This window comes from Macaca thibetana, chromosome 12 (genome assembly GCF_024542745.1).
Source record: "Macaca thibetana thibetana isolate TM-01 chromosome 12, ASM2454274v1, whole genome shotgun sequence".
Classification (NCBI taxonomy): Eukaryota; Metazoa; Chordata; class Mammalia; order Primates; family Cercopithecidae; genus Macaca; species Macaca thibetana.
The window spans coordinates 6,913,553-6,937,719 of NC_065589.1; the positions used below are offsets into that span (position 1 = coordinate 6,913,553).

The window sequence follows — 24,167 nt, forward strand, 5'->3', positions numbered from 1 at the left end:
CTGGGGCTCCCAGCCTAGATGCTGCCCATGTTAAAGTAGGTGCCAGGTCACATGGTTCTAGACAGTCCAAACACACCTGGGAACCAGTTTTTCTTAGGCCTAATAAGCAGATGCAGCTCCTGAAGGAGCAAGTGCCCTAGTCAGCGCAGGGGGCTTCATGGTGATGGGTTTCAGCAGCTCATCCCATTAGCCAGTGTCAAGGTCCAGAGGTGGCCTGGGGATTCCCCTATCTGTCCTCTTAAGTCCCTCTCCAAAGCCAGTGCTCCTACTAACAACCTGGCTGGAGCCCTGGAGCCCAGCCGCCCTGACTCTATCGTGCCTCTGCCCGGCCAACCCCACTTCTCCTCTCTCTGTCCCTGGAAGACCCACACAGCAGCTGGCCTGGTCTCCTGCCAGATGGTGCAGCCACATCACGCCTGGGTTTTGACCGTTCCTCCACACCCCCTGCTCTTGTCCAGGCTCCAAACCTCCCTTATGTCTAGAGGGAGACGCTGCAGGCTGGCTTCCCCTCCTCCCCGCCCCACTCTTGGTCCACCAGGCATGCTTTCATTTCACCGTATTCGGCCTTCAAAGAGCAAGTGCTGATTTTTTTCCTTCTTGCTTGTGGTGGTGTTAATTATTTTTAAAAATATACAACATTAAGAAACGGGGCTCCGAAAATAAACGCTGGCCACATGGGCTGCCCTCACGCAACAAGAAGAGACCACCAGCTTGTGGACCCAGGGCAGGCACCAGAAGCTGTCACACTAGCACTCCTCCTGCACCCAGACCCTGCCTCAGAATCCTCCCGAACTCTGTGCCTTCCAGAAGCCAGCAAGCATGGATAAAGGACTACACTGTGAGTTGAATCAGGTTTCCATTTCGAGTCTGGGTCAATCATTAATGAATTTATTATGTTAAGCCATTGGAACCATATGAAACTGTCATCTTTTGCAGATTATTGGCAGCCGTATATAGCCTAATTTACATTGATTTAAGCACACACACACACACACACACACACACACACACACACACACACACAGAGTCTAGCCCAGTCCTTTTCAGATCTCATGGCTGGTAGCCCATGAAGCGGAGTGGGGAGCTTGAGGGCACTTTCATTACATCTCAAATTCTCCTGATGTAATTCTTTCTGGCACTCAACCTAATTTGCTATTGGGACCTTCCTTCAACTTCTACTTTCCTTGTCTCCACTGTCCTGGCCCTTGGAGTTTGCCACAGGCAGAGAAGTAGCACTTAGTGTCCAGGTCCCCACTGGGCAGGCACGATCTTACAGGATGCAACATTTTCTTCGGGGAGCTGCGAGAGGCAATCCCAGCTCTAACCACTGCTGAGTGGAATGTGTGCTCCGCACGTTCAATTTCATTCCCGGCCTCCTCTCAAGTATCAGTCTCTCCATCCTGACCCACAGCCAGACCCTCAAACTAGACATGCTGCACCCTCACCCTGTCTTTTCTCTGCACTTCACCTTTTTCAGTATGCTACCTTCCACAGGAAACCATTCAACCCTGATTGCTGGATTGCCTATGCCTAAGAAAGGCTGTATTATGATCAATATGGGTACCTTCTGAGAAACTGCTCTCTCCCCTTTTCTGACACCGATAAAATAGGTTGGGGGAGAAGGGGAGAGGAGGAGTGGTGGTGAGTTAATGTGGCTGATGATGTTGGAGGAAGGATGTAAAAACATTATTTTGTGAGCTGACATTTTTAAGATCCAAACAACGTATAACATTCCAAAGACTAAGCTTTCGGCATTGGAGATTAAGAAGGAAAAACTTGCCTGAAAACGTCAGAGGTCCACAGCCCAAGTGAGATTGTAAAAGTCACAGGGAGACATTTACCAGAGGTAGCTTTGGGGTGAATTCAAACATACCCCAGGTGCTTCTCCTTTAGCACCCAAGTTCAAACTGTGCAAGCTGGGTGTAACCTGATCTGTGAATTAGGAGAGAGAACTGCACTGCACAACACCCCCCTCCCTCCAACCCCCATACTGGTCAAAATGCTTAAAAAGGACAAATCCTGAAGACACAAGGTGCAGACGTGCCTCCCTGCCTTTTCTCGAGTCCACCTTCTGCCCAGCCCTAGTCTATCATACTCCTCCTGCTCAAGCCACTCAGCTCAATTAGGCCGACCTCATCTCCCTACCCCAAGGCACAGAACAATCAAAACATCCCCTCCAACCCCTGTGATACTGATTGTTTTAGGGAAAAGCACGTGGCTCAAACGAGGCCACGTGGAACTGACTTATAGTCTTTTGCTGGAGCTATTGACAAAAATACTCACCTTTCCCTCCTCACCATATCTGAGCACTAAGGACCATGAAACCACCATGAAGGGCTTGCTACCAAGTGGGGAGACCTGGCTGGGCATGAAGACCAACAGAGGCAAGAAATGGGGGAGAGGGTTCCTCAAGAACTCCAGTGCATCAGGAGATTAGGGTCTTTCCAAAACTAAATCCATCCCCTTGGCTGCTCCAGGGATGCAAGTTACGAAGTTAATAATTCACCACTGGCCCCCTGCCTTTCTGTTTTAGCTCTTCGAAGTTGGTCAACCATCTCTTGCAACCAAGAGCATAGACTAACACAATGGGCATGGCTCTGGGGCTTCCAGACCAGAGCAAGAGGTTCCTGGCCAGGGGCAGACTGGTCTGCTGCCATCTGGTCTCCTGGACCTGGAGCTGGGCTTCCAGAGAGATGGTGTGATCAAGGCCAAAGACATGGGCAGACGGGAGCAGTGAACACAGGTGAAAGTGTGTGATGGTGGTTCCCTTGGGATAGATCCAATGGCTCTGTTAATCCGCAATTAACAGGTAAATGCGCATACAGCCTCAGAACACCTTTGGGGTAAAATTTCTCTAGGAAAAATGAAAAATGATTAGTAATTACATATGTGAAACTTTCTAGGCTCTAGTCTCCTTTTTCCTCTTAAAGAACGGTTTTGTTAAAACCTCTGATGCCGTGAGGTTTCTTAGGAAAGCAACAGTTACGTCAACAGCATGTGCTGTGCTGTGCTGTTTCTGGGCTCTCTGTGAGTTAAGGGACACGTATGAGCGTCTGGGTCCTGCCCTGAGGAGACAGTGACTCCCGACAGAAGCCAGCGGGCTTGTCCTCTTCAGGGCGCTCCCAGATCGGGTGTAAGTCCCAGCCCTGAATCACGGTTACTCATTCAGAAAGGTCTTTTCCCTGGAACGCAGGCTCCACCGCAGGCCCAGTATGGCTTTCAGTAAGCCCTGGATTTCTTGTCAAATTAATTGTAACAATATGGGACAATACATTCTGAGTCCATGCAGCCAACTCAAAAACACACTTTGCCCTGCCAATTTCATCAATGCCAAAAACATGACAATCTCCTTAGTCTGATTTTACAGCTTTTTTTTCTTGCTCAAAATGAAACAGAACATGCTTCCTTTTATTCTTTTTTTGAACATCTAGTAATGTTAGCATCCTTTACCTATTTTTAGACAATATCACCTGATCCTCACAGATAGCTTCCATGCCAGGGGTCAAGTTAGGGACTGTCACACACAGAGGAAGACAAGAACAAAGGGGAACGGTATTTCCATGGTGAGCGATCAGGGTAATTCTGATAATCATCAGTGAAGATGGCTGAACTGACTTCTGCTTTATCTATGAAACCAACACAGCAGCAGGCTCATAATCTCAAAGTTTACAGATAATCCTCATTAAAAAATTATCATGTGTTTATAATCACTTGGTTGCAACTAACGGTCAAACTCAGGTTGAAAAATCTAAATGGCTAGATTTCACGACTAGTCATGTGTTACTGGAGTATTACAGGTTCTTTTTCCACTGGAACATTAAACAGCACCCAAGAACAGCTTTAGAAATAAGCCCTAACATCTGGGATGCAGTGGTAGCTGACAACTATTTTTTTTTTTTTAACTTATTTGACTTGGAAAGGGTTTTTGGAGCTGACAGCTTAAACACACTTCATGTGTCCCAGAAAATAAGACTGGGTGTTTACCACATGTTTTGTTTCTAGGAAACTAAGTAAACATTCGTTAAAACATATTTAAGATACACGTGCTCCTGAGAACACATTTACTATCCTGATGACAGGAAAAAATTCTAGGCAGTCCTGGAGGAGGGTAGTAAGGCTGACCCCGGGAGAAAGACTCGAAGGTGGCCGTACAGCCAGCTGGCCCTGGGGGCCAGAAGCCAGTGGCCAGTAGAACTCTCCTCCAGCATGCCGCATCAGCAGCTAGGAACAAGCAACAGAAACCAAACACGCAGTGGAAAATCCCAGAACCCTTCAGCCTCAGTACAGCACAGCCTGACCCCCGAGATGCTGGAAACGAGACGTCCTTTCTCCAGGAGGTGAAGCAGCTCATTTCTTCCTACAGAACCTCCAAGCCTTGAGCAAACTCTGATGTGAACCAAATAAACCGAACAGACAAGCGAAAGGGTTCTCTGGAGAGATGTGAGAAATGAAATGGGTCTGGTGTACTTTCCTACTTCCCAGGCACAAAGCAAAAGTATGTTTGAGAATTTCCTAGGACTTATGCTCAAAAACTCGACTTTCCTGAGTTATGGAACCGTCAAGCTTAATCTCACCCACTGTTTCTCACTGGTCCTTACCTGGTAGTTATAATTGCTCTTAGCACCTGGTATTTTCTCTTAAAGCTTTTCCTCATGAGCACGGGGTGTTGAGGTTTCTTCAGTCTCCCTTATCTGTTTTGGACTCTTCTTTACATAGGGAAGCCCCCTCGCAGGTACTTTTTCCACCTGGGAGGGCACCGGCTTCCCCTGCCCTACGCTGGCAGGCTCTCGAGTGAAAGAGCTGCCTTCAGTTCCTTCACCTTACTCTTCCAGCTACCTCAACTATCATATTCTATCGGCAAAATGAACAGGGGAGGCTAACCTCCTAGTGACCAATGTGTTCTGTCTTTGGGACAGAGCATGGGATAGCTGCTACCTATGTGTGGCCTGAGCTGGGAAGATGGGAGAGCCTGGAGATGGGGCTGATGGGGCTGGAGGGTCACCCTTCTGGGAGGGAGGCAGGGCGGGCACAGCTTTTACCAGCCATCCCCATTACCAGGCTCCCGGCCAGGAGCTTGCTGGCTGTTGGCCTAGGCACATTCAGGACTGTCTCAGCCTTGGAGCTAGCTTTCTGCCTAAAATTTTGAGTTGGTTAAGAATCAATCAGAAACTCCAGATTCCATCACTGAAGGAAGGAGCCCCTGCTGAATTAAGCTCAGGAAGACTCGGGAATGACAGGGCCGATGTTCCCACATCATGCCTGGCTAAGGCCCTTCCCTGCGAATCCCTCTGTGTGGTGGCAGCAGGCTACGACAACACTGACCCTCGAAGGGAGCCACTGGGCCCCAATGGCAGGCCGGCCTCGGCCCTCCTTTTGCCCCTTTCACACCTGGATGTTGGTTTCTTCCAGATCTGGGATGAAAGGCGGCTCTCAGATGGCACACCTTCCTCTCGGTACTTTCAGTGCCATTTCGCAGCTTGGAGTTGGTCTATGAACATTCTCAAGTCGGTCTCGACCAGCCAACCATAAAAGCTCCCACTCAATCCATACACAGTTTAATCTCATCTTGGGAAACTTGTGGGGCCACCTTTCTGCCCTACTCAGGTGTGCCACGATCTCAACGTGGTGCCGGCTTTCAGCTTTTCTGGTCCTTAGGTCCTTCTAGCACATGGGCTACCCTGTACAGCTCAGGAGGGCCCATGGCCCAGGGCACCTGGGACGCCATGGGTGTCACAGAGAAAGACGTCCTAGCGAATGGGTCTCAGAGCAATGACTCAGTTCTGCAACCTGGAAAGATCTCAGGAGGTCGCCACGCTCTCCCCACCTGCGGGGGCCACGCCCTCCCCACTTGCGGGGGCCGCGCTCTCGCCACCTGCAGGGGCTGAAGGGTCTCAGGGCAGGTCCACATTTCCTATCAAACGTCCACATAATACTGGATGTCCTAGCTTTGTTTCCTTTCACTTTTTCTGTTTTGAAAGGAGAGTTAAAAGCTCAGTGGCATCATGTGGGGCCTGTGTTGGGGGAAGCAGGCACATGCTGAATATGAAGCACATAAACACACGATGACCAAAGTCACATCACACCCCCAAAACGTCACACGATTCTAATCAGCAGCCATTAATAGGGCTCAACTGGCAAATGAGAAATTTTCATCAGATTCTGGAAGTGAATGGCAGCTGTGAAATTGTCCTCAGAGGTGTGAAGGTCACTGCCAGCCAATGAGTCCTTGTGAGGTTCTAGAACACCAGCGGAGCTTGCAAAAGCGTCGCCGGCAGAACCGTGACCACCACCAAGTGATGGGGCCAACTCCAGCAGTTCTAAGTGCAGTGCCCGTCTAAACCAAGCTTCTCTAACCTGCCACCCAGGACGGCTTTGAATGAGGCCCAACACAAATTCGTAAACTTTCTTAACACGTGAGTTTTTAGTGTGTGTATATTTTTTTTTTTTTTTAGCTGATTGGCTATTGTTAGTGTTAGTGTATTTTATGTGTGGCCCAAGACAATTCTTCTTCTTCCAATGTAGCCCAGGGAAGCCAAAAGACTGGACACCCCTGGAAAACATCACAGGTATATAACGCACACACTGTTGCGGATTGAATGTGTCCCCCAAAAGATACGTTCAAGCCCTAACCCCTGGGACCTGTGGTGGGACCTCACCTGGATACAGGGTCTTTGTAGATGGGATCAAGTAAAGATGATGTCATGCTGGAGGAGGGTGGGCCCTAATCAAATGGCTATTGTCCTTATAAGAAAAAAAGTTTGGACACGGTCACCGGTAGCTGGGAAAACGCTGTGACCACAGAGACAGAGACTGGAGTTAGGAGTCTATGAGCCAAGAAACGCCAGGGATTGCTGACCACCACCAGAAACTCTCCCAGCCATCTAAATATCCCAGCCACAGGTCATGATTAGGATAAAGGATATTCACGCACTAACTAAATCACACAACTGTGCACAGACATACAACAGATTCAACCTCAAAGCCTGCAGAGGGACCAATGCCGTCAACACCTTCATTTCTGACTTGCGAGAATTGTGAGAATACATTTCTGTTAGAAGCCACAGTTTGTGGTACTTTGTTACCACAGCCCTAGGACTGAGGTACACATACATATATTACACACCTAGGTGTGCACACACACACACGCGTGAGCACGTACACCCAATTAAGGAAAGTGTCTATACAAGAGGTTTACTCTCTGACTGCTTTCATGAAATCACAAGCTCTCTACGGAGTTACCCACTTTCGCATTGTTAATTCACTAATTGAAAAACAGTATTTACATCCTTCCCTCATTTGAACTGCATCTTTAAAATATTCTAAATCTTGTGAGTTGGCTCTCTTCACTGTAACAATAAAATATCAACCAAAATGCATCACACAATTAAAAGACAGCAGATGTTACCCACTGGGATGGAGCTAAAATGCATCTGATGTATCTGCTGAAAAGTAGGCTCAGATCTGGAGACGGCTCTGCACCAGAAATGTTTCTACCGAGAGAGCTCTCCCCTGAAGACAGGAAGGCCCTCACCACCTCACCCCTCCCAGCAATCTACATATCCTAGCTACAGGTCAGGATTAGGACATAAAGGATATTCACGCACTAATTAAATCAGAACTGCACAGACACGGAACAGATTCAACATTCAACCTCGAAGCTGCAAAAGGAATCAACCCCGTCAATACCTTGATTTCAGACTTCTAAGAACTATGAGAATACATTTCTGTTTTACGCCACACTGTGTGTGGTAGTTTGTTACTACAATGCTAGGACTGAAGTACACATACATGTATTACACATCTATGTGTACATACACACACACACACACAATTAAGGAATCTGTCAATGCAAGAGGTTTACAGCCGCATCAACACCTTGATTTCAGACTTCTAAGAACTATGAGAATACATTTCTGTTTTAAGCCACACTGTGTGTGGTAGTTTGTTACTACAATGCTAGGACTGAAGTACACATACATGTACTACACACCTAGCTGTACATACACACACACACACACACACACACACACAAAATTAAGGAATCTGTCAATGCAAGAGGTTTACGACCCCATCAACACCTTGATTTCAGACTTCTGAGAACTATGAGAATACATTTCTGTTTTAAGCCACACTGTGTGTGGTGGTTTGTTACTACAGTGCTAGGACTGAAGTACACATACACGTACCACACACCTCGCTGTACACACACACACACACACACACACACACACAGAGTTAAGGAATCTGTCAATCCAAGACTTTTACTCTCTGACTGCTTTCATGGAATCCCAAGCTCCCTGCCGTGTCACCCACTTCTGCGCTGCTAATTCACTAACTGAAAAACAGAGTATTTACATCCTTCCCTCATTTGAACTGCGTCTTTAAAATTATCTAAATGTTGGCTGGATGTGGTGGCTCATGCCTGTAATCCCAGCACTCTGGGAGGCCCAGGCGGGTGGATCACTTGAGGTCAGGAGTTCAAGACCAGCCTGGCCAATATGGTGAAACCCCACCTCTACTAAAAATACAAAAAGTATCCAGGCATGGTGGCACGCACCTGTAATAGCAGCTACTCAGGAGGCCTCGGCAGGAGGATCACTTGAACCCTGGAGGCAGAGGTTGCAGTGAGCTGAGATCGCACCACTGTACTCCAGTCTGGGTGACAGAGTGAGACTCCGTCTCAAAATAAATAAATAAATAAATAATATGATCCAAATCTTGTGAGTTGGCTCTCTTCACTACAAGAATAAAGTTCAACCAAAATGCATCATACAATTAAAAGACAGCAGATATACCCTCTGGGATGGAGCTAAAATCCATCTGATGTATTTGATGAAAAGCAGGCTCAGATCTGGAGACAGCTGTGCACCAGAAATCTTTCTACCATGAGAGAGCTCTCCCCTGAAGACAGGAAGGCCCTCACCACCTCACCGCTCCCAGCAGGCTACATATCCCAGCCACGGGTCAGGATTAGGATATAAAGGATATTCACGCACTAATAAATCAGAAGAACAGGGTACAGACATTTAAGAAGCACAGGGAGAATCCAAGGAACTATCTGGACAGGCAGATACACAGCAAAATGCCTTTCATTCAAAGCAGCTGCCCAGCTGATCCCTCTAGCAGTCATATGAGGAAAGGGGGGCTGATGAGAAAGGAGCAGTACACCAAGAAATGGGAAGGTCACAGAGCTCACTCAAAATCCAATTCCTCAACCGGGCGCCAGCCACTCCCACCATCGGCTGTGCCCTCACCTTTGTGTGGGTAACTAACCACAGGTGAGGCTGGGCCATCATCGGCTTTGTCAACCTCCAGCACTTCCCAAGGACAACACATCCCTTTGATATTCTCCACACACCCAGGCGACAGCACAGTAAATTATATCCCAAACCCACAACACTCTATACCTAAAGCTTCTCAATTAAGCAAAGCACGGGTAATTGATCAGCACTCACTGGACAAAAATTGAAATCACTTTCCAGGTACAGGCTCCCTGAGCATAAGAAGGAATTTCAGGATGGCAGGACCATGGTATGAAAGAAATCACGGCTTCTCATTCACTTTCTTTACCAAACAGCAAGTATGGCTCCCTTCATTACAAGTTACATTACAACAAGCTATGGCTCCCTGCTGCCACTGTCATGAGGCACACAGTCAAATGAACAGGAAGTAAAAGTCCGTTCCCTGGTCTCGTTAAGAGGGACAAAGACAGTGTGGAACCACCTGCTTGGTTCTACACGGGAAAGGTGGCTCAGCCATGAGAAGAATGAATTCAGCAGCACTAAGAGTCTTCCAGGCACGAGGAGCCACATATTCATAATTCTTTCAGCACCCGGGGGCCCTAGACGCACACCCACTGGGGTGCACCTGGGCGTCTGCTGCTGTCAGCTCCTCACACTCCCACAGAACAATCCCTGGGACCATGAGTGAAAAGATGAGAGGCCACATCCCCAGGGAGGGCTGCTGCAGGGCATGAGAAAAGGTCAGGGATCATGATCTTTCCCCTGACCCAGGAAGCCTTGGGCATGGGGCCCCATGGAGAGGATGAGCTAGTTCCACTCTGCAGATGAAGAAAGGGAGGTACTCACCCACGCTCCTACTCTTAACAATAATGTATTTTTAAAAACCATAGACAATACTATGAAATTTCAATGGAGTAAAATGTACTACTTGAAAAATCAAAGAAGCAGGGCGGTTAGCGATCAGTTTAGGTCCCCCCAAAATCCTTCCTTTTGATGTATAAACGTTCAAGAGAAATGCCTTGGTGTTAGTCAAAATGTAAGGGTCGATTATGCATTGCAAAGACATCACAGCTGGAACCAAACACAACGGAACACACTGTGAATGCCCAGAGGGAAAAAAGCAAAAAGCCACAAAAATGCCCAGCCATACAGCAGAAAGGCTACCATGAGGGAGGCGTGGTCCTTGTTCTTACTCCAGAGACCCAGGGCCTCCAGGGCTGCCCCACCAGACACCTGAACCCCAGAGCCAGGGACAGCCAGAGCAACAGCAACAAAACCAGAGCCCCACCCACATCTAACTTCCTGTGATCCCAGGTTGAAATCCACAGAGTTGCAGGGGCCTGAAGGTAGATTTACTCGGAAAAGGTGGTCATTTCACTTGCAGGTGAGTTAACCTCTGTATAACCTCTACAATAGCGAGCCCTGAGAAATAAGTGGAAAACCCAAGGGAACATCTCTAAAAGATTCTCTAGCTGTCATCAGCTGACTGTGGCTAAAATTCAGACTCCAACACAAAGGAGCAAATAAAAGCCATCAAAACCCAGGGACAGAGCCTTGGCAAAATGTGGCCTTTGCTCATTTCTCCAAATCATGCCATTTTCTAGCATCTGTATGCATTTCTCAGTGGAGAGGCAAGCTTTCTCTTACTGACCCCCACATACGAGCCTTCATTTCCATCTCTCATCTTCCTAAATCATCATTTCCGTACGGAAGGTCTTTTCCTGAAGCGTGAGGTGTTCATTACATGACTGCACAATTCTGCAAAACAGTGGCAGAGCCTCAAGCCACTTCTATACTTTTCCGAACGGTTCCACAGTATTCAGGACAAGAGTTAAATGCTAGGACAGGTGTTACAGGAAACAGGTGAAGCTACTTGGGACTACTGCTAAAAAGACAACTAAGGGACAAAACAGGGTGGAATGTTCAACTGAAAAAAAAGATAAAATGAAACAAAATAGGATGGCACACAGAACAAGAGGGGAAGGGAACGCTACAGTACAAAGTGGTGCCTTTCCTCTCTCTCCAAAACAAGACAAGCGCTGCCATGAAGAAAATGAATAGTTACCTGCATCCATATCTGCAAAGAATGGAACAGCCAGTAAGAAAAAGAAGGAACCAGAAATTCAGTGTCTCAGAGTTGGATTTAACAAGGTTACATGGAGAGAAAATTTCATTTAGAAAACTGCTTGTCAACTACACCCCTTCATTAGGGGACATGGGAGCTAAATGCTTTCCTATCATTATCATAACTTTATTTAAGGCAAAAAATAAAACATGGACATGTTAACTGAAGAAGTAAATGCCTAATGGCAAAAAAAAAAAATCTTACTCTCATGCAAAATGATTATTAAATGTTTATAAATATAAGGGGGGAAACATACTCAAACATATGGTGGTGGTAATCTGAACGTCTTATCCAGAAAGGCTCTTATCTATAACTCAGTAACATTACATACAAATTATGTATAAATTCAATATCCAGATCACAGAAATGTCCAGTCAATATTTAAAGGAGTAACAGTGGATAAAAAGGACACTGGATTAAAAACGACATTTGAAAGGACAGAACAATTAGATAAGAAATAAATTCAATGGTATTTCATGGTTCTACTGTACTATTCCAAATATCAAAGTGAATATAATGGGTTTGCTAGAAATACTACAGAAGAAACCACATACTTAAGGGTTTTTACTGCTTGGTATGTTTTATTGCTTTCTTGACCTGTGATACATCAAAGTCATGATTTACAATATGCTAAGGAAAATTTTTTTAAAACTACATTCTTAAGCTTGCAACTGCCTGCCAAACAGCATACCTTCCGGAGACTCCTCCTGGACATAAGTGCCCGTCAGGTACCGGTGCACCAGGGCAGACTTGCCGCTGGCCAAGTTACCCACAATTCCCTGAAACAGAAACGGACAACCGTTAAGCATAAGCAAATCACTCTACTTGGCATTTTGCAAATACAAAGAGGCTAAAATAGACAGGAGGCCTAAACACAAACATAACCAAGCACTGGCTGGATGGCCAAAAACAAGCTCATTCACTACTTCTATTGGAGTAAAAGGGAGTCCAACACTCTTAATTAACATCTCACGTTCTCATCAGCCTCAACAGCTGCAATGGCATCAGCAATGCTGGTATAAACACTGGTTTGGTATTCTTCCAGAAAACAAGCACATTGCTTACATCAGGGCTGTGTTCCTTGAGTTAGCCCGCCAGCATCTACTGTGCACCCTCCAGAGACGGGGAAAAGCAGCAGGTGAGGTGGCATCCAAGGGCAGAGCTGAGTGACGTGGGCAGAGTGGCGAGGACCCATGCATGGCAGCATCTCTAGGGAATGAGTCTAGGGTAGACTTGGGGGCAGGACAACAGGAGCAGAAAAGAGCAGTGTGGGGAAACCTGGGGGTGGAGCAGTGAGGCAGGGGCCGGCCATACAGGTAAGGAGGGGACACACCTGCCTCCCAGACACAGGACCCACCACGGCATCTCCGAGAAAAAGGGGACGGTGCCGGGGCTGCTGGGAGAGACGGCAAAGGTGCTCGTTTGTGCTGGATTAGAAGGCGACCCTCAGGAGTAAGGGTGACATGAGGGCCGCTGTCCTAGCAGTAACCTGGCGGTGAGGCTGACGCTCCAGGGGCTTCTTCAGAGGAAGGCTCCCTGTTGACACAGTGGACACACCTGGCCTCCAAGCCTCCAAGTGGGCGGATCCCACAGGAAGCCTCCCTTTCCCTGCGCCTGGGAGCTGTATCCCCCCGACGCTGTCTTCTGTGGGAAGCTGCTCATCAAAAATCTCCTGCATTTTAATCTTTTCCTTCCCCACTAGAACATTGCTAGCGATCAAATTTAAGCATGATTGAACTGATTCCTTTAAAAGCCCAAAACATCACAAGGGACCCATCCTTGGGCACAGGTGCTCATTAAGGCCACCTGCCATTCCCAGAGCTGGGACTCGGCCCCACTTGCTCTTGGCCCCACTTGCTCTCGGTTCCACTTGTTGAGCTCCCTCCTGCCTCCACTCAAATTATCTGAAGCTCTGGCCCTGTTGCTACCAGGAAACTGCCCACTAGGTCACCCGTGACTTTCATTTCAAAGCCACTAGCCTGTCTTGCTCTGACCTGACCCCATCACCGGCAGCTGCTGCTAAGACACTCTCTTCCAACTCTCACACTGGCTTCCGCCTCTACCTCCCTCCCAGCCCTGTGGGCTCTTCCTCCATCTGCCGGCACACACTGGGGCTCGCCAGGGCTGCATCCTCACATCTCCAGCTGATCCTCCACTCTAATGTCCCAACATGTGCCTGTCCATATCCAACTTTCTCTCAATGAGCTGTGATTCCATTTAAAAGGAGACGCCCTGCAGATTCTGGAATCATAGCTCGTTGATAGAAGGTTGATGTGGGAAAAAAGCGGCCTATTCCCAAAATCTCATCCCCTGGCCGCCGTCCACCCCAGCTCCAGGCGCCCCTATTCAGCTCCCACGAGGACTTCTTACATATCCATACACCACCTACGTGGTGCTCACGCCTCGACGAGTCCACACCTCGCCTCTCTCCCCCAGACTGCTCATCAGCTCCTGAGGCCACATCACACCCAGACTCTCAAACCAGAAAGCTGGAGGCCAGCCCCGGCTCCCTCCTGGGCACGCTGCTGCCACCTCGGTGTGGACTCTCCGGTGTGCACAGATCGAGACGGCAGCCTCTAGGGCCTCTCCCTGCCCGCAAGCACCTGCTTTTCATCCCGAGAACACCAGAGAGGTTCCCGGAAACAAACTGACCATGAGAAAGTGGCATTCCTTCATTTCACAAGCCCTGGGAGACTCCTGCTGCCTGGAGGCCAAACTCCAAACATTTTAGGAACAAACTGTCTCCCTCCAAATCCTCACACACAACTTTGCTGGCAGCTAACGGACCCAGCAGGTCCGTGAACTTGCCACAAGAACACTTCACTACTCCTGTCACCTGAGCACCCCTCCCCTCTCCCCTGATGAGGGCTTCACTTTCTCTTGGGAAGGCTTCCCTGCTTTCCTCCCACCCCCAGAGGGCCTTGACAGTGGCTGGTGAGGCCCTGGGCTCCACCTCCCACTACACTTAGGACCCTGAGGGCCAAGATCTCTGTCTCTGGATACCGGCCAGGACATCAACTCTGACTCTGTACACTTGTCATAGCTCCTGGCCCCAGGAGAGGCCTGGTAAACACAAGATGGGTCGATGGATAGATGGATGGCAAGGAAGAAGGATGGAAGGGAGGGAGGAAGGAGAGATGGAAAGAAAGGGGAGAGGAGAGGAGGAGAAACAGGAGGGAGGAAGGACCATTGATTAAGTAGATGATGAAGCCAATAGCTATAAGAACAAACAGGGCTGGGTGCGGTGGCTCACGCCTGTCATCCCAGCACTTTGTGAGGCCGAGGCGGGCAGATCACGAAATCAGAAGATCGAGGCCATCCTGGCTAACATGGTGAAATCCCATCTCTACTAAAAATACAAAAAAAATTAGCCGGGTGTGGTGACACACCTATAGTAGTCCCAGCTACTTGGGTGGCTGAGGCAGGAGAACCGCTTGAACCCGGGAGGCAGAGGTTGCAGTGAGCCGAGATCACGCCTCTGCACTCCACTCCAGCCTGGGTGACAGAGCGAGACTCCTCAAAAAAAAAAAAAAAAAGAAAGAAGGCTTATGGATCCAAATGTTCTCCTTCACCCAGCCATGGCCACTCCCACTCTCTACTCATCAGCCAGAGTGGCCTTTCTAAAACCTATACCCAGTCCTTTCCTCTTTTACACCGCAGTTACAACCCTCTTGTCTCTCACCTTCCTGCTCTCTGCTCGGCCTTCTAGTCAATCAGCTACCAAGCCCCATCCTAACAGGCCTTGCTGTCTCCAGGCAACTAAAGCTTTCCACATCAATCATTCCCTGAAACCTACTCTTTCTATCAGTTCAGATGTCACTTCCTCTGAGAAGCCTGCAGCTATGGTAGGAATATTTAGGCTTCCCCCTCCTACCCACACGCTCCTGGCCAAACTCGTATGTTGAAACCTAACCCCCGGCTGGGCACGGTGGTTCACGCCTGTAATCCCAGCCTTTTGGGAGGCTGAGGCAGGTGGATCACCTGAGGTCAGGAGTTCAAGACCAGACTGGCCAACATGGTGAAACCCCACCTCTACTAAAAAACACAAAAATTAGCCAGGCGTGGTGGTACATGCCTGTAATCCCAGCTACTCGAGGCTGAGGCAGGAGAATCACTTGAACCTGGGAGGCAGAGGTTGCAGTGAGCTGAGTTTGCACCACTGCACTCCAGCCTGGGTGACGGAGCTGACAAAAAATAAAAACAAAATAATACATAATTTTTTTAAAAAAGAAACGTAACCCCCGAGGTGATTGTATTACGAGGTGAGGCAGTTGTGGCAGCAGATTAGCGCCCTGATAGAAGAGGCCTGGGAAAGATCTCTTGCCTCTTCCTCCACGTGAGGACACAGCAAGAAGATGCCACCTACAAACCAGCAAGCAGGTCCTCAGGCATCAAATCTGCAGGCACCTTGATCTGGGACTTCCCGGCCTCCACAACTGTGAGCTACGCACTTCTGTTGTTTATCAGCGGCTCGGTGTATGATATTTTGTTACAGGAGCCGGAAGAGACGAAGATACCTTCCTAATGCCACAGTCTCAATTGGATGCCTCTCCTGAAAGCGCCCTTAGGCCACTGCCCCAAGGACATCTTACAAGGGAACACATTATTTTGGAAACAACAGTATGTTGATCTGGCTCCCTCCAATACTGACAATTCCTCAAAGGCAGGCACCCTGTCTTACTTGTCTTGTTCTCTGAATTTGAGTAACACAGAGCCCAAGGTAGACGCTCAACAGCACTGGCCGAGTAAATGAACGACTCCATTGCTGGTAAGTATGAATGAGATGCTTATTACTAAGGCTCAGAGCCAGGCTCAAGTCAGGCTGTGTGGACAGATTCTAAAAAAAGCTGTTTCCCCTCCTAATTCGACATACATCTTTTTTTACCCTGGGGCCTCTATAATCTGAGAATTTCTACCTACTAATTATTCTTTTGCTCAAGGGCACCGCTGTTTGTCAGCTTCATGCTGGGAAAATCCAAAACAGTATGCCACAGAATTAAATTTTTAATTAAGATCAGTTTCTCTTTCCCGAGGAAGAAAATGCTCAAAAACCAAACATCCTTTGGTCTGCGCCTTCTCTGCATAGCAACGTTCCTGCCTTCTGCCTAACAAGACGGGCAAAGACTAAGCTCACACCTTAGGGGAACAAAGGCAATCAATCTTGGAGTGCAGTGGAAGGGGCTTGGTTTGGCTGGAACAGCCATCTCACAGACCACCTCACAGTCACACATGATGGCATTATTTTACTTTGAAACGCTGGTGGAAATGAACGGTTGATGGTGAAAGGAAAATAAAATAAGGGGTCAGAATGCCCTTTCAAGTGCATCATGTCACCCGTGAAGGTGTCGGAGCGGCTGCTGGAAGTAAACCAAGATGGAGGAAATCAATCCAGAGCGAGCCAAAGAGTTACGTGAGGAGGAATGAGGTGTCTTAAAAACCACAGAACTACACGCTCAAGGCAGGAAGAGGTCGCCACTGTCAACCCCGCATCATCTGTGCAGGGCCATGAAGTGTGTCGGAGCCCATACTCGGCCCTTCATATTACAAGGCCAAAGGGAACACAGTGTCTTTCTAAACTGTTTTTCTCCAGCGCCCCACACTTCACCACTGACCTGCTAACCTTGAGGTTTGCTAAGAAGGGAATCAAGGCTTTTAGAAAAATCCCAGTTGGTGTTCAATGAAAACACACAAATAGGATGTGAGGAGCTGGGGACTGAGGTCCCCGACACAGGCAAGACGTCCAGGGCCTATCTACCTTCCCCTCCGACACAAGCATCAAGTCTTTACTGTTGTTGGGCACACATCTGCAGCCAGCAGTGGTTGGCTCCTCTGCAGCACCAAAAGTAATTGGTCATGGACAATCTGACCACAGTGCAACTTCAGAAAACATAAGGCCGGGTGCCGTGGCTCATGCCTGTCATCCCAGCACTTTGGGAGGCCAATGCAGGCGGATGACTTGAGGTCAGGAGTTCGAGAACAGCCTGGCCAATGTGGTTAAATCTCATCTCTACTAAAAATAACGCAAATTAGCCAGATGTGGTGGTGGGCGCCTGTCATCCCAGCTACTCAGGAGGCTGAGGTACGAGAATCACTTGAACCCAGAAGGCAGGTTGCAGTGAGCCGAGATGGCCCCACTGCACTCCAGCCTGGGTGACAGAGTGAGACCCTGTCACAAAAAAAAAAAAAAAAAAAAAGAAAGAAAAGAAAACATAAGGCATGGTACTACCACTCTTGAGAAGAAAGCGAACATTGAATTTTTTTCTCTGACAGATTTCAAAAGATTCATTGCAAAATGTTACATAAAGGGCCTATTGGAGGCTTGCCATGACATCATGTCACTGCTGCGTTTGCGAAGCAGGGGCTGGGTTCCTGAGACGCTGACCTAAAGGGCCACCTGTCCTGGGGGGGCTGCACTAGGAAGGAAACAATTGCAGCCCTATAGGCACTTGGAGGCTGCTTAGGAAACAAAGCAGCGCTTTCTTCAGACCCTGAGCACTCCTTAGCACACAAGGGATCTGCTGGGGCTGCCGATGAGGACCAGCGCCTGCTGATGCCACACAGGAAGGCACTTGGGCTAGAGCAGAGCTGGTGGGCCTGCCAGGATCTAGTCCATCCACACTGAGGCCAGGGACAGGAGCGTTCTGAGAACTGTAGAACCAACAGCAATGAAGTCCCCGGTGTCAGCAAATTGAAGCAAGCCTTAAGACAATCCGTTTCAGAATGAGGAGCCCCTGCTGCCTTAAATGCAACTGTCTCTCCTCCAGCTCTAGGCAGATATTCCAGAAAATCACATGCCTTCGAAATACTGGTAGAGTACAAGTTTTTGGTGGTAAGCATCCTCGATTACGGGTTGGTATGATCACGTGGGCCCTCTCTAAACCTGTAACACCTTGAACTGCCAAGTCAGGAGGTTCGATACTTGACGATCAGTTAGTCTGTAATGTTGGCACTGGGGTGGCCACTGGCCCTGTGTGGCTATTTCAATTTAAATGAACTAGAATCAAACTTAAAATGCAGCTCCTTGATGGCACTGACCGGCCACATTTCAATCACTCAACAGCCACATGGTGCCAGCCACGACCGCATTGGGCAGTGCAGACACAGGAGGTTTGTACCGTCGAGAAAGTTCTATCAGGCAGTGTGGTGGTGGAAGCCCTAACTCCAGGTTCAAACCTCAGCTCCACCACTTACTGTGGCTCCTTGGGCAAGTTCTTCATGTCTCTGAGCCTCAATTTCCTCATCTGTGAAATGGGGATAACCATACCTACCCCTCCCCATGGGGCAGTTGTCAGGAATTAAGTAATGTTGTCAAGCACTCAGAACACGACCCGCACAGAGCCGAGCCAGCGCTGTATCGACACCATCACCACCAGTAAAGCACCGTGCCTGCTGTTCCATGCCCATCACAGCACCCGAGTGGCAGGGGCTGTCTTAACAGGGAGTAACTGAAACTGGGGGATTGTTCTGGAAATCTCCTGGTAACAACATTGCCAAGCCTGTGCCATTCATTCAACGCATATTTCCTGGACGGCTTCAATGGGCTTAAGACACCCTGCCAGTGCCGCGGTGACAAAGCACACAAAAGGCAGAAAGAGGAGGCTCTTTGCAGGCCAGTCTTGCGGAACCCCAGGCTTCTGAGACAGCACTGGGACTGAGAGATGCTTTGTCTCCCATGGGCGAGTGCTGCAGGGACAGCTCAGAGACCTTCAGGGAGGAACGGGGCAGGGGGCAGACACTGGGAAGGAGATGGGCCCAGCCGACGACACCCCGTGGTCGCAGTGGGGATGGGTGTGTCAGACACCAATGAGAGAGAGGGTACAGTGACCACGGGGCCTTCCTATCTCAGGGCACCTCCCACTCATTGTATTTCATCTCCTAAGTTTAAAAACGGATACTTTTCCTGGTGACAAAAGTGTCTTCAAAGACCTAGAAGTTCTTTGTTGCTCTATCTCCTCATCTCAGACAGGAAAGACCGAAAGGATCCTGTCTCCTGGCCCGTCCTGTCCTCCAAGCACGCAATGAGGTTGGGGGTCAGTGGGGAGGAGTCCACGGGCCGCAGGGGATCTGGTGCTGTCAATAGAAATGCAGAGGACAGAGACACCAGGCAGGCCCATGCCGGAGCCTGTAGAACAGTGAGAGCTCATCTGCTTTCCTTTCATGGTCAAATTAGAAAATACATACACACACATACAGAAATTAGACATATATGCACACATATATACATACATACATAAATATAAACACACACACACGGAAATTAGACATATGTACACATATATACCTACATACATAAACATACACACAGATACCACATATTTCACAACAAAGAACGTGGTTGTTTCAAAGTTCGACTTGCCCCTTCCTTCAGTCCTATGGTGGGTGGTGACTAGGGGGGAGTGGCTGGAAAGGGTGGCTGCAATGGACCACTTTTTACATACGCCAATTCGAAGCTCTAGATAATTTCACCAAAAGGGTAAAGTTCATAATAAATGATAAAAATTTTAATTTTATGGGCGGGCGCGGTGGCTCAAGTCTGTAATCCCAGCACTTTGGGAGGCCGAGACGGGCAGATCACGAGGTCAGGAGATCGAGACCATCCTGGCTAACACGGTGAAACCCTGTCCCTACTAAAAAATACAAAAAACTAGCCGGGCGAGGTGGCGGATGCCTGTAGTCCCAGCTACTCGGGAGGCTGAGGCAGGAGAATGGCGTAAACCCAGGAGGCAGAGCTTGCAGTGAGCTGAGATCTGGCCACTGCACTCCAGCCTGGGCAACAGAGCTAGACTCCGTCTCAAAAAAAAAAAAAAAAAAAAAAAAAAAATTTTTTTTCATTTTATGCCAATACTTGGTCATAGGGTAAATAGTTACATTTCAAAAATGATGGATACCAAAGCTTGGCGACCCATTACAGAAACCTTCTGTGACATCCTGCAAAGGACACATCAACCCACCCACGAGATATAAGAGAGAGGAGGATGATGGCCTCTGCCTGGCACACAAAACGCCACCCTGGCTGGGTGGCAGTCATGGCTGTCGTAGCTGTCCCAGGGGCACTCAGGGACTTGGACTCTAGTCCCAAGCTACCAACTATACCTGGCCCTTCCCAGGAACACACCCAGAGTCACACTCCCTGTCTGGGCCCCCGGCGATGACCAGCTGCCTGGGAATGCAGGCTTGGGTGTGCACAGAGCCCCTCCCTTCCCACAGGTGAGGAAGGACAACTGCCAGGGCCAGAAGGAACCACTCACCACTTTGAGCTCCGGGACAGATCGACTCAGCGTCCATTCTTGGCTGTTCACAAAGGCATCTGAAAAAGAGGAGGACACAAAGTCAGACACCACAACTCACGTAAAGGCCAAGTCAAAGTACCTTCAATGGGCCATTTTCCCATCCGAAGGTCACCGGAGATGGTGCAGACCAGCCTCCCTGTGTCAGCGCCACTCCAGGAAGATCAGTTTGTCCCAGTTCATGACACTCAGCTAGATGCCAGTGGGGTGTTCCAGCTCCAAGTCTGTGGTCGGTAACACACGCTCTGTCCAACGACTTCGAAAGTTACTGAAAAATCTAACTTTCCATTTTTCCCCTGCTCAAGCCACAGCCCTTCCTACGGAGGAGCATGTATCTTCAGACCCTCCTGACTGTGCCTGCTCACAAGTGTGGAGACATTTAAGGACACGCCTAGCTTTCTGGGAAGTGATTCTGTTAGAGCCAGTAGGTCCACTTTTGGTCTTTTGGTTGTCTACTACAATAGTCACTTTTCTGAAATCCCACACACACAGAAAAAAGTACGACGACTGAATTTGAAGATCTTAACACTCACAATGTAAGTAAACACTTTAGTGTTTATAAATAACAGATTATAGCTCAGAAGAAAGATCTGGTGCTAGAGTTTTGATCCTCACAAAGATATTAAACACTGAAGACCCAGCCAGGATGGTTTAGACTATGTCAGAAAGATGCAGGGCTCCTAAGCTCCGTGGGGTGGTCTACAGAGCCCAGCCCTGTGCAGGGGCACTCTCCTGCTGCATCCCCTGATGGGCTGTGCACAGGGCGCCCACCCGATACAGATGACCCAAACGACCATGGCTTAACCTGCGACCCAGTTTTCCACACCGGCCACAAGCCAGTCTTAACATAAATGAGACCCCATGATAGTAGCCATGATCTGTCCTGATGACCATGTGGCAGCTCGGTCAACACAAGCCGAGTGGGCTGGACTAGAGGAAGGACGTGCATCCCACTGACAGAAAAACAGCTCTTTCCACATGGGATTCACTTCCGATATACTGTCCTCCAATGTTGAAACTCACTCGACATTATGTCTAAGAAGTGACGTGATTCACAAGATGCCTAAAAGTTAACAAAAACCATCACCTTCAAAGAACTGTGTGATATGAGGACCGCGTGGATGCAGGGCTGGAAGCCAAGGGCCTGACCAGACCACGGATGTGACACAGGAAGGCAAGACCAGCATCTGAAGGAGGCCAGGCACACCCTGGGGAGCACAATCCACCAGGTCACACGATGGGGGAGCACAACCCATCAGGTCACACGATGGGGGAGCACAACCCATCAGGTCACACACTGGGGAGGGAGCACATCTCACCAGGTCACATGCTGGGGAGCACATCCCACCAGGTCACACGCGGGGGAGCACGTCCCACCAGGTCACACGCTGGGGGAGCATGTCCCACCAGGTCACACGATGAGGAGCACGTCACACGTGGGGGAGCACGTCACACCAGGTCACACGCTGGGGGAGCATGTCCCACCAGGTCACACGATGAGGAGCACGTCACATGTGGGGGAGCACGTCCCACCATGTCACTTGCTGGGGAGCACGTCCCACCAGGTCACACGCGGGGGAGCACGTCCCACCAGGTCACAGACTGGGGGGGCACATCTACCCAGTGTGTGCTGGGCGGGGAGCCGGGGGGGCAACGGTGCAGCAAACCAACCAGATGCCACAGGCCCTACAACGACAGCACCAAGGGTCTCCCGATGTCGAGTGAGACATCCAGTCAGAGGAACACTCCCTGCTCCAGAAAAGGATGGCTGGGTAGATCAGGAGATCTGAGTGATCTCTAGAGGGCAGAGACTTTTGGGGCACAAAAACGCCTATCCAGCCGGCAGAGCAGGCCGGCAGAGGCCCATCTGCAGGAGCTCAGGAGGAAAGCACAAGAGCCCTGAGGAAGAAGACGCCTGGGAGGCGGACTTCTCCCTGCACCGCCCACAAAGACTCCAAGTTACCGTCCCTCTACTCTCCTCCCACTGACACGGACGCATTGGCAGCTAAATATCGGGGGTGCACATTGTGATTTTGCATAATTGCGCACCCAAACACCACCCCAACATGCTGCAGACAAACTTTACCCGTGGACAGATGACATGAGGAACGCACTAGCATGGGCCTGACACTCAGCAGGCGCTCAGTGGTAACTAATTGTGTCTTAATACCATGAGTGAACAGCATTACCAATTAAGTTGCAAAACACTTCTTTCTGTTACCAACTACTCTCGCAGAAAAACGGCAATGTGGCCTCAGAGGATCTGCAGGGTGACCCCAATGGTCCAGGGAAAACTGAAAGGTCAATGATGATGACTCCAAAATGCATGCACCAATAGTGTCCAGCTTCTCAGAACGTCACCCTGTTGCTGCACTGTAACAAACCACACCCTGGTTAAGTAACTGTGGATATATCCACATAATGAAATAGTAAAACCAGTAATTGAAGCTCAACATACTGCAGTGGAGATCCCCCAAGGTCCCCAGGCTATTATCAAATGAAGACAGCCAGGCATGATACAGAGATGAATGGATAGGACCCTCACAAACACATTCCTAAAAAGTGTATGGGGGGTGAGGGGTGCAAAACATGCATATGCTTGTCAAAGCTGAGACTGTTTCTGGTAAAATTTCAAACTTAACAGGTGCTGATTTAGGGTTAGGAACTGGATGGCTGAAGTCAAGGGTGATGAGACGATTTTCCTTTCATTGTTACCTTCTGGCACCTTTTAAGTTTTATTCCGTTTGGCACATAAGAAATTAAATTGTGAAGTTTTAAAAATGAACTTTAATAGTAAAACAAAGAGGGTAAACTGTGAATTAAAATTAGCTCTATTCATCAATGCACTGCTGATTTTTCAACACATACCACCATAAGATTAACTTTCTAACAATAAATATAAAATATTCATTATAAATTAACAGTGCTCCATTAAACAAAGATGCATGATTATATAAACATTGGAACAATGTGAGGCATCTTTTTACTTGCAAATACATCCTCACTTGAATGGAACATATTTGTGTTTGTGGCAACAAGAGTAATAAAATACATGCTAGACTCAATTAGCCAAAACTCCTCATCTTCCATTAAAAAATATTTATTTTAAAAACTTTCATCACCTCCGTTACTGCCCAGTCAAAATGGAATGCTGCCTCCTACAAAGCTAAATGAAAATTAACAAAGATTCGCGAAAGCCATACATACCAAAATAGTCCTTCCTCCTACTCCACTATGGGGACCCATCTGTGAGCTGGACACGGTGCTGGCGTGCAATTGTTCATCACTCAGTAGGTGGGGTCGAGGAAGGGCGGGGCAGGGCCCAGGCCAGCTGTTCTGCCTCCTTCTGAAGTGCAGGAACACCGGAAGGATAAACATGCTTCAGGGAAACACAGCTGGGCATGTGCGCATAAGTGTGTGGATGCACATCCGGATACATGCACACCTGTGTTCCTGGATCAGCCAGAATCCAGTGTCACAGAGGATGCAGCTCGTTCTCAGAAGTGTCTCGAC

The 24,167-nt window shown here is 48.7% G+C and overlaps 1 protein-coding gene across 5 annotated transcripts in view; it reads right to left on the reverse strand.

Moving 5' to 3' along the window:
* Positions 1-24,167, reverse strand: part of AGAP1 (ArfGAP with GTPase domain, ankyrin repeat and PH domain 1) — a 469,017-nt gene that overhangs the window by 413,096 nt on the left and 31,754 nt on the right. For all 5 annotated transcript variants that reach the window (XM_050751653.1, XM_050751648.1, XM_050751651.1 and 2 more), the window contains exons 2-3: positions 20,616-20,674; positions 12,059-12,146 (exon numbers count right to left, since the gene is read on the reverse strand). Coding sequence is in view for 4 of the 5 variants with exons in the window: in XM_050751648.1 (XP_050607605.1) it covers positions 12,059-12,146; positions 20,616-20,674 (147 nt within the window). In the remaining variant the exon portion in view is untranslated. The remainder of the gene's footprint in view (positions 1-12,058; positions 12,147-20,615; positions 20,675-24,167) is intronic.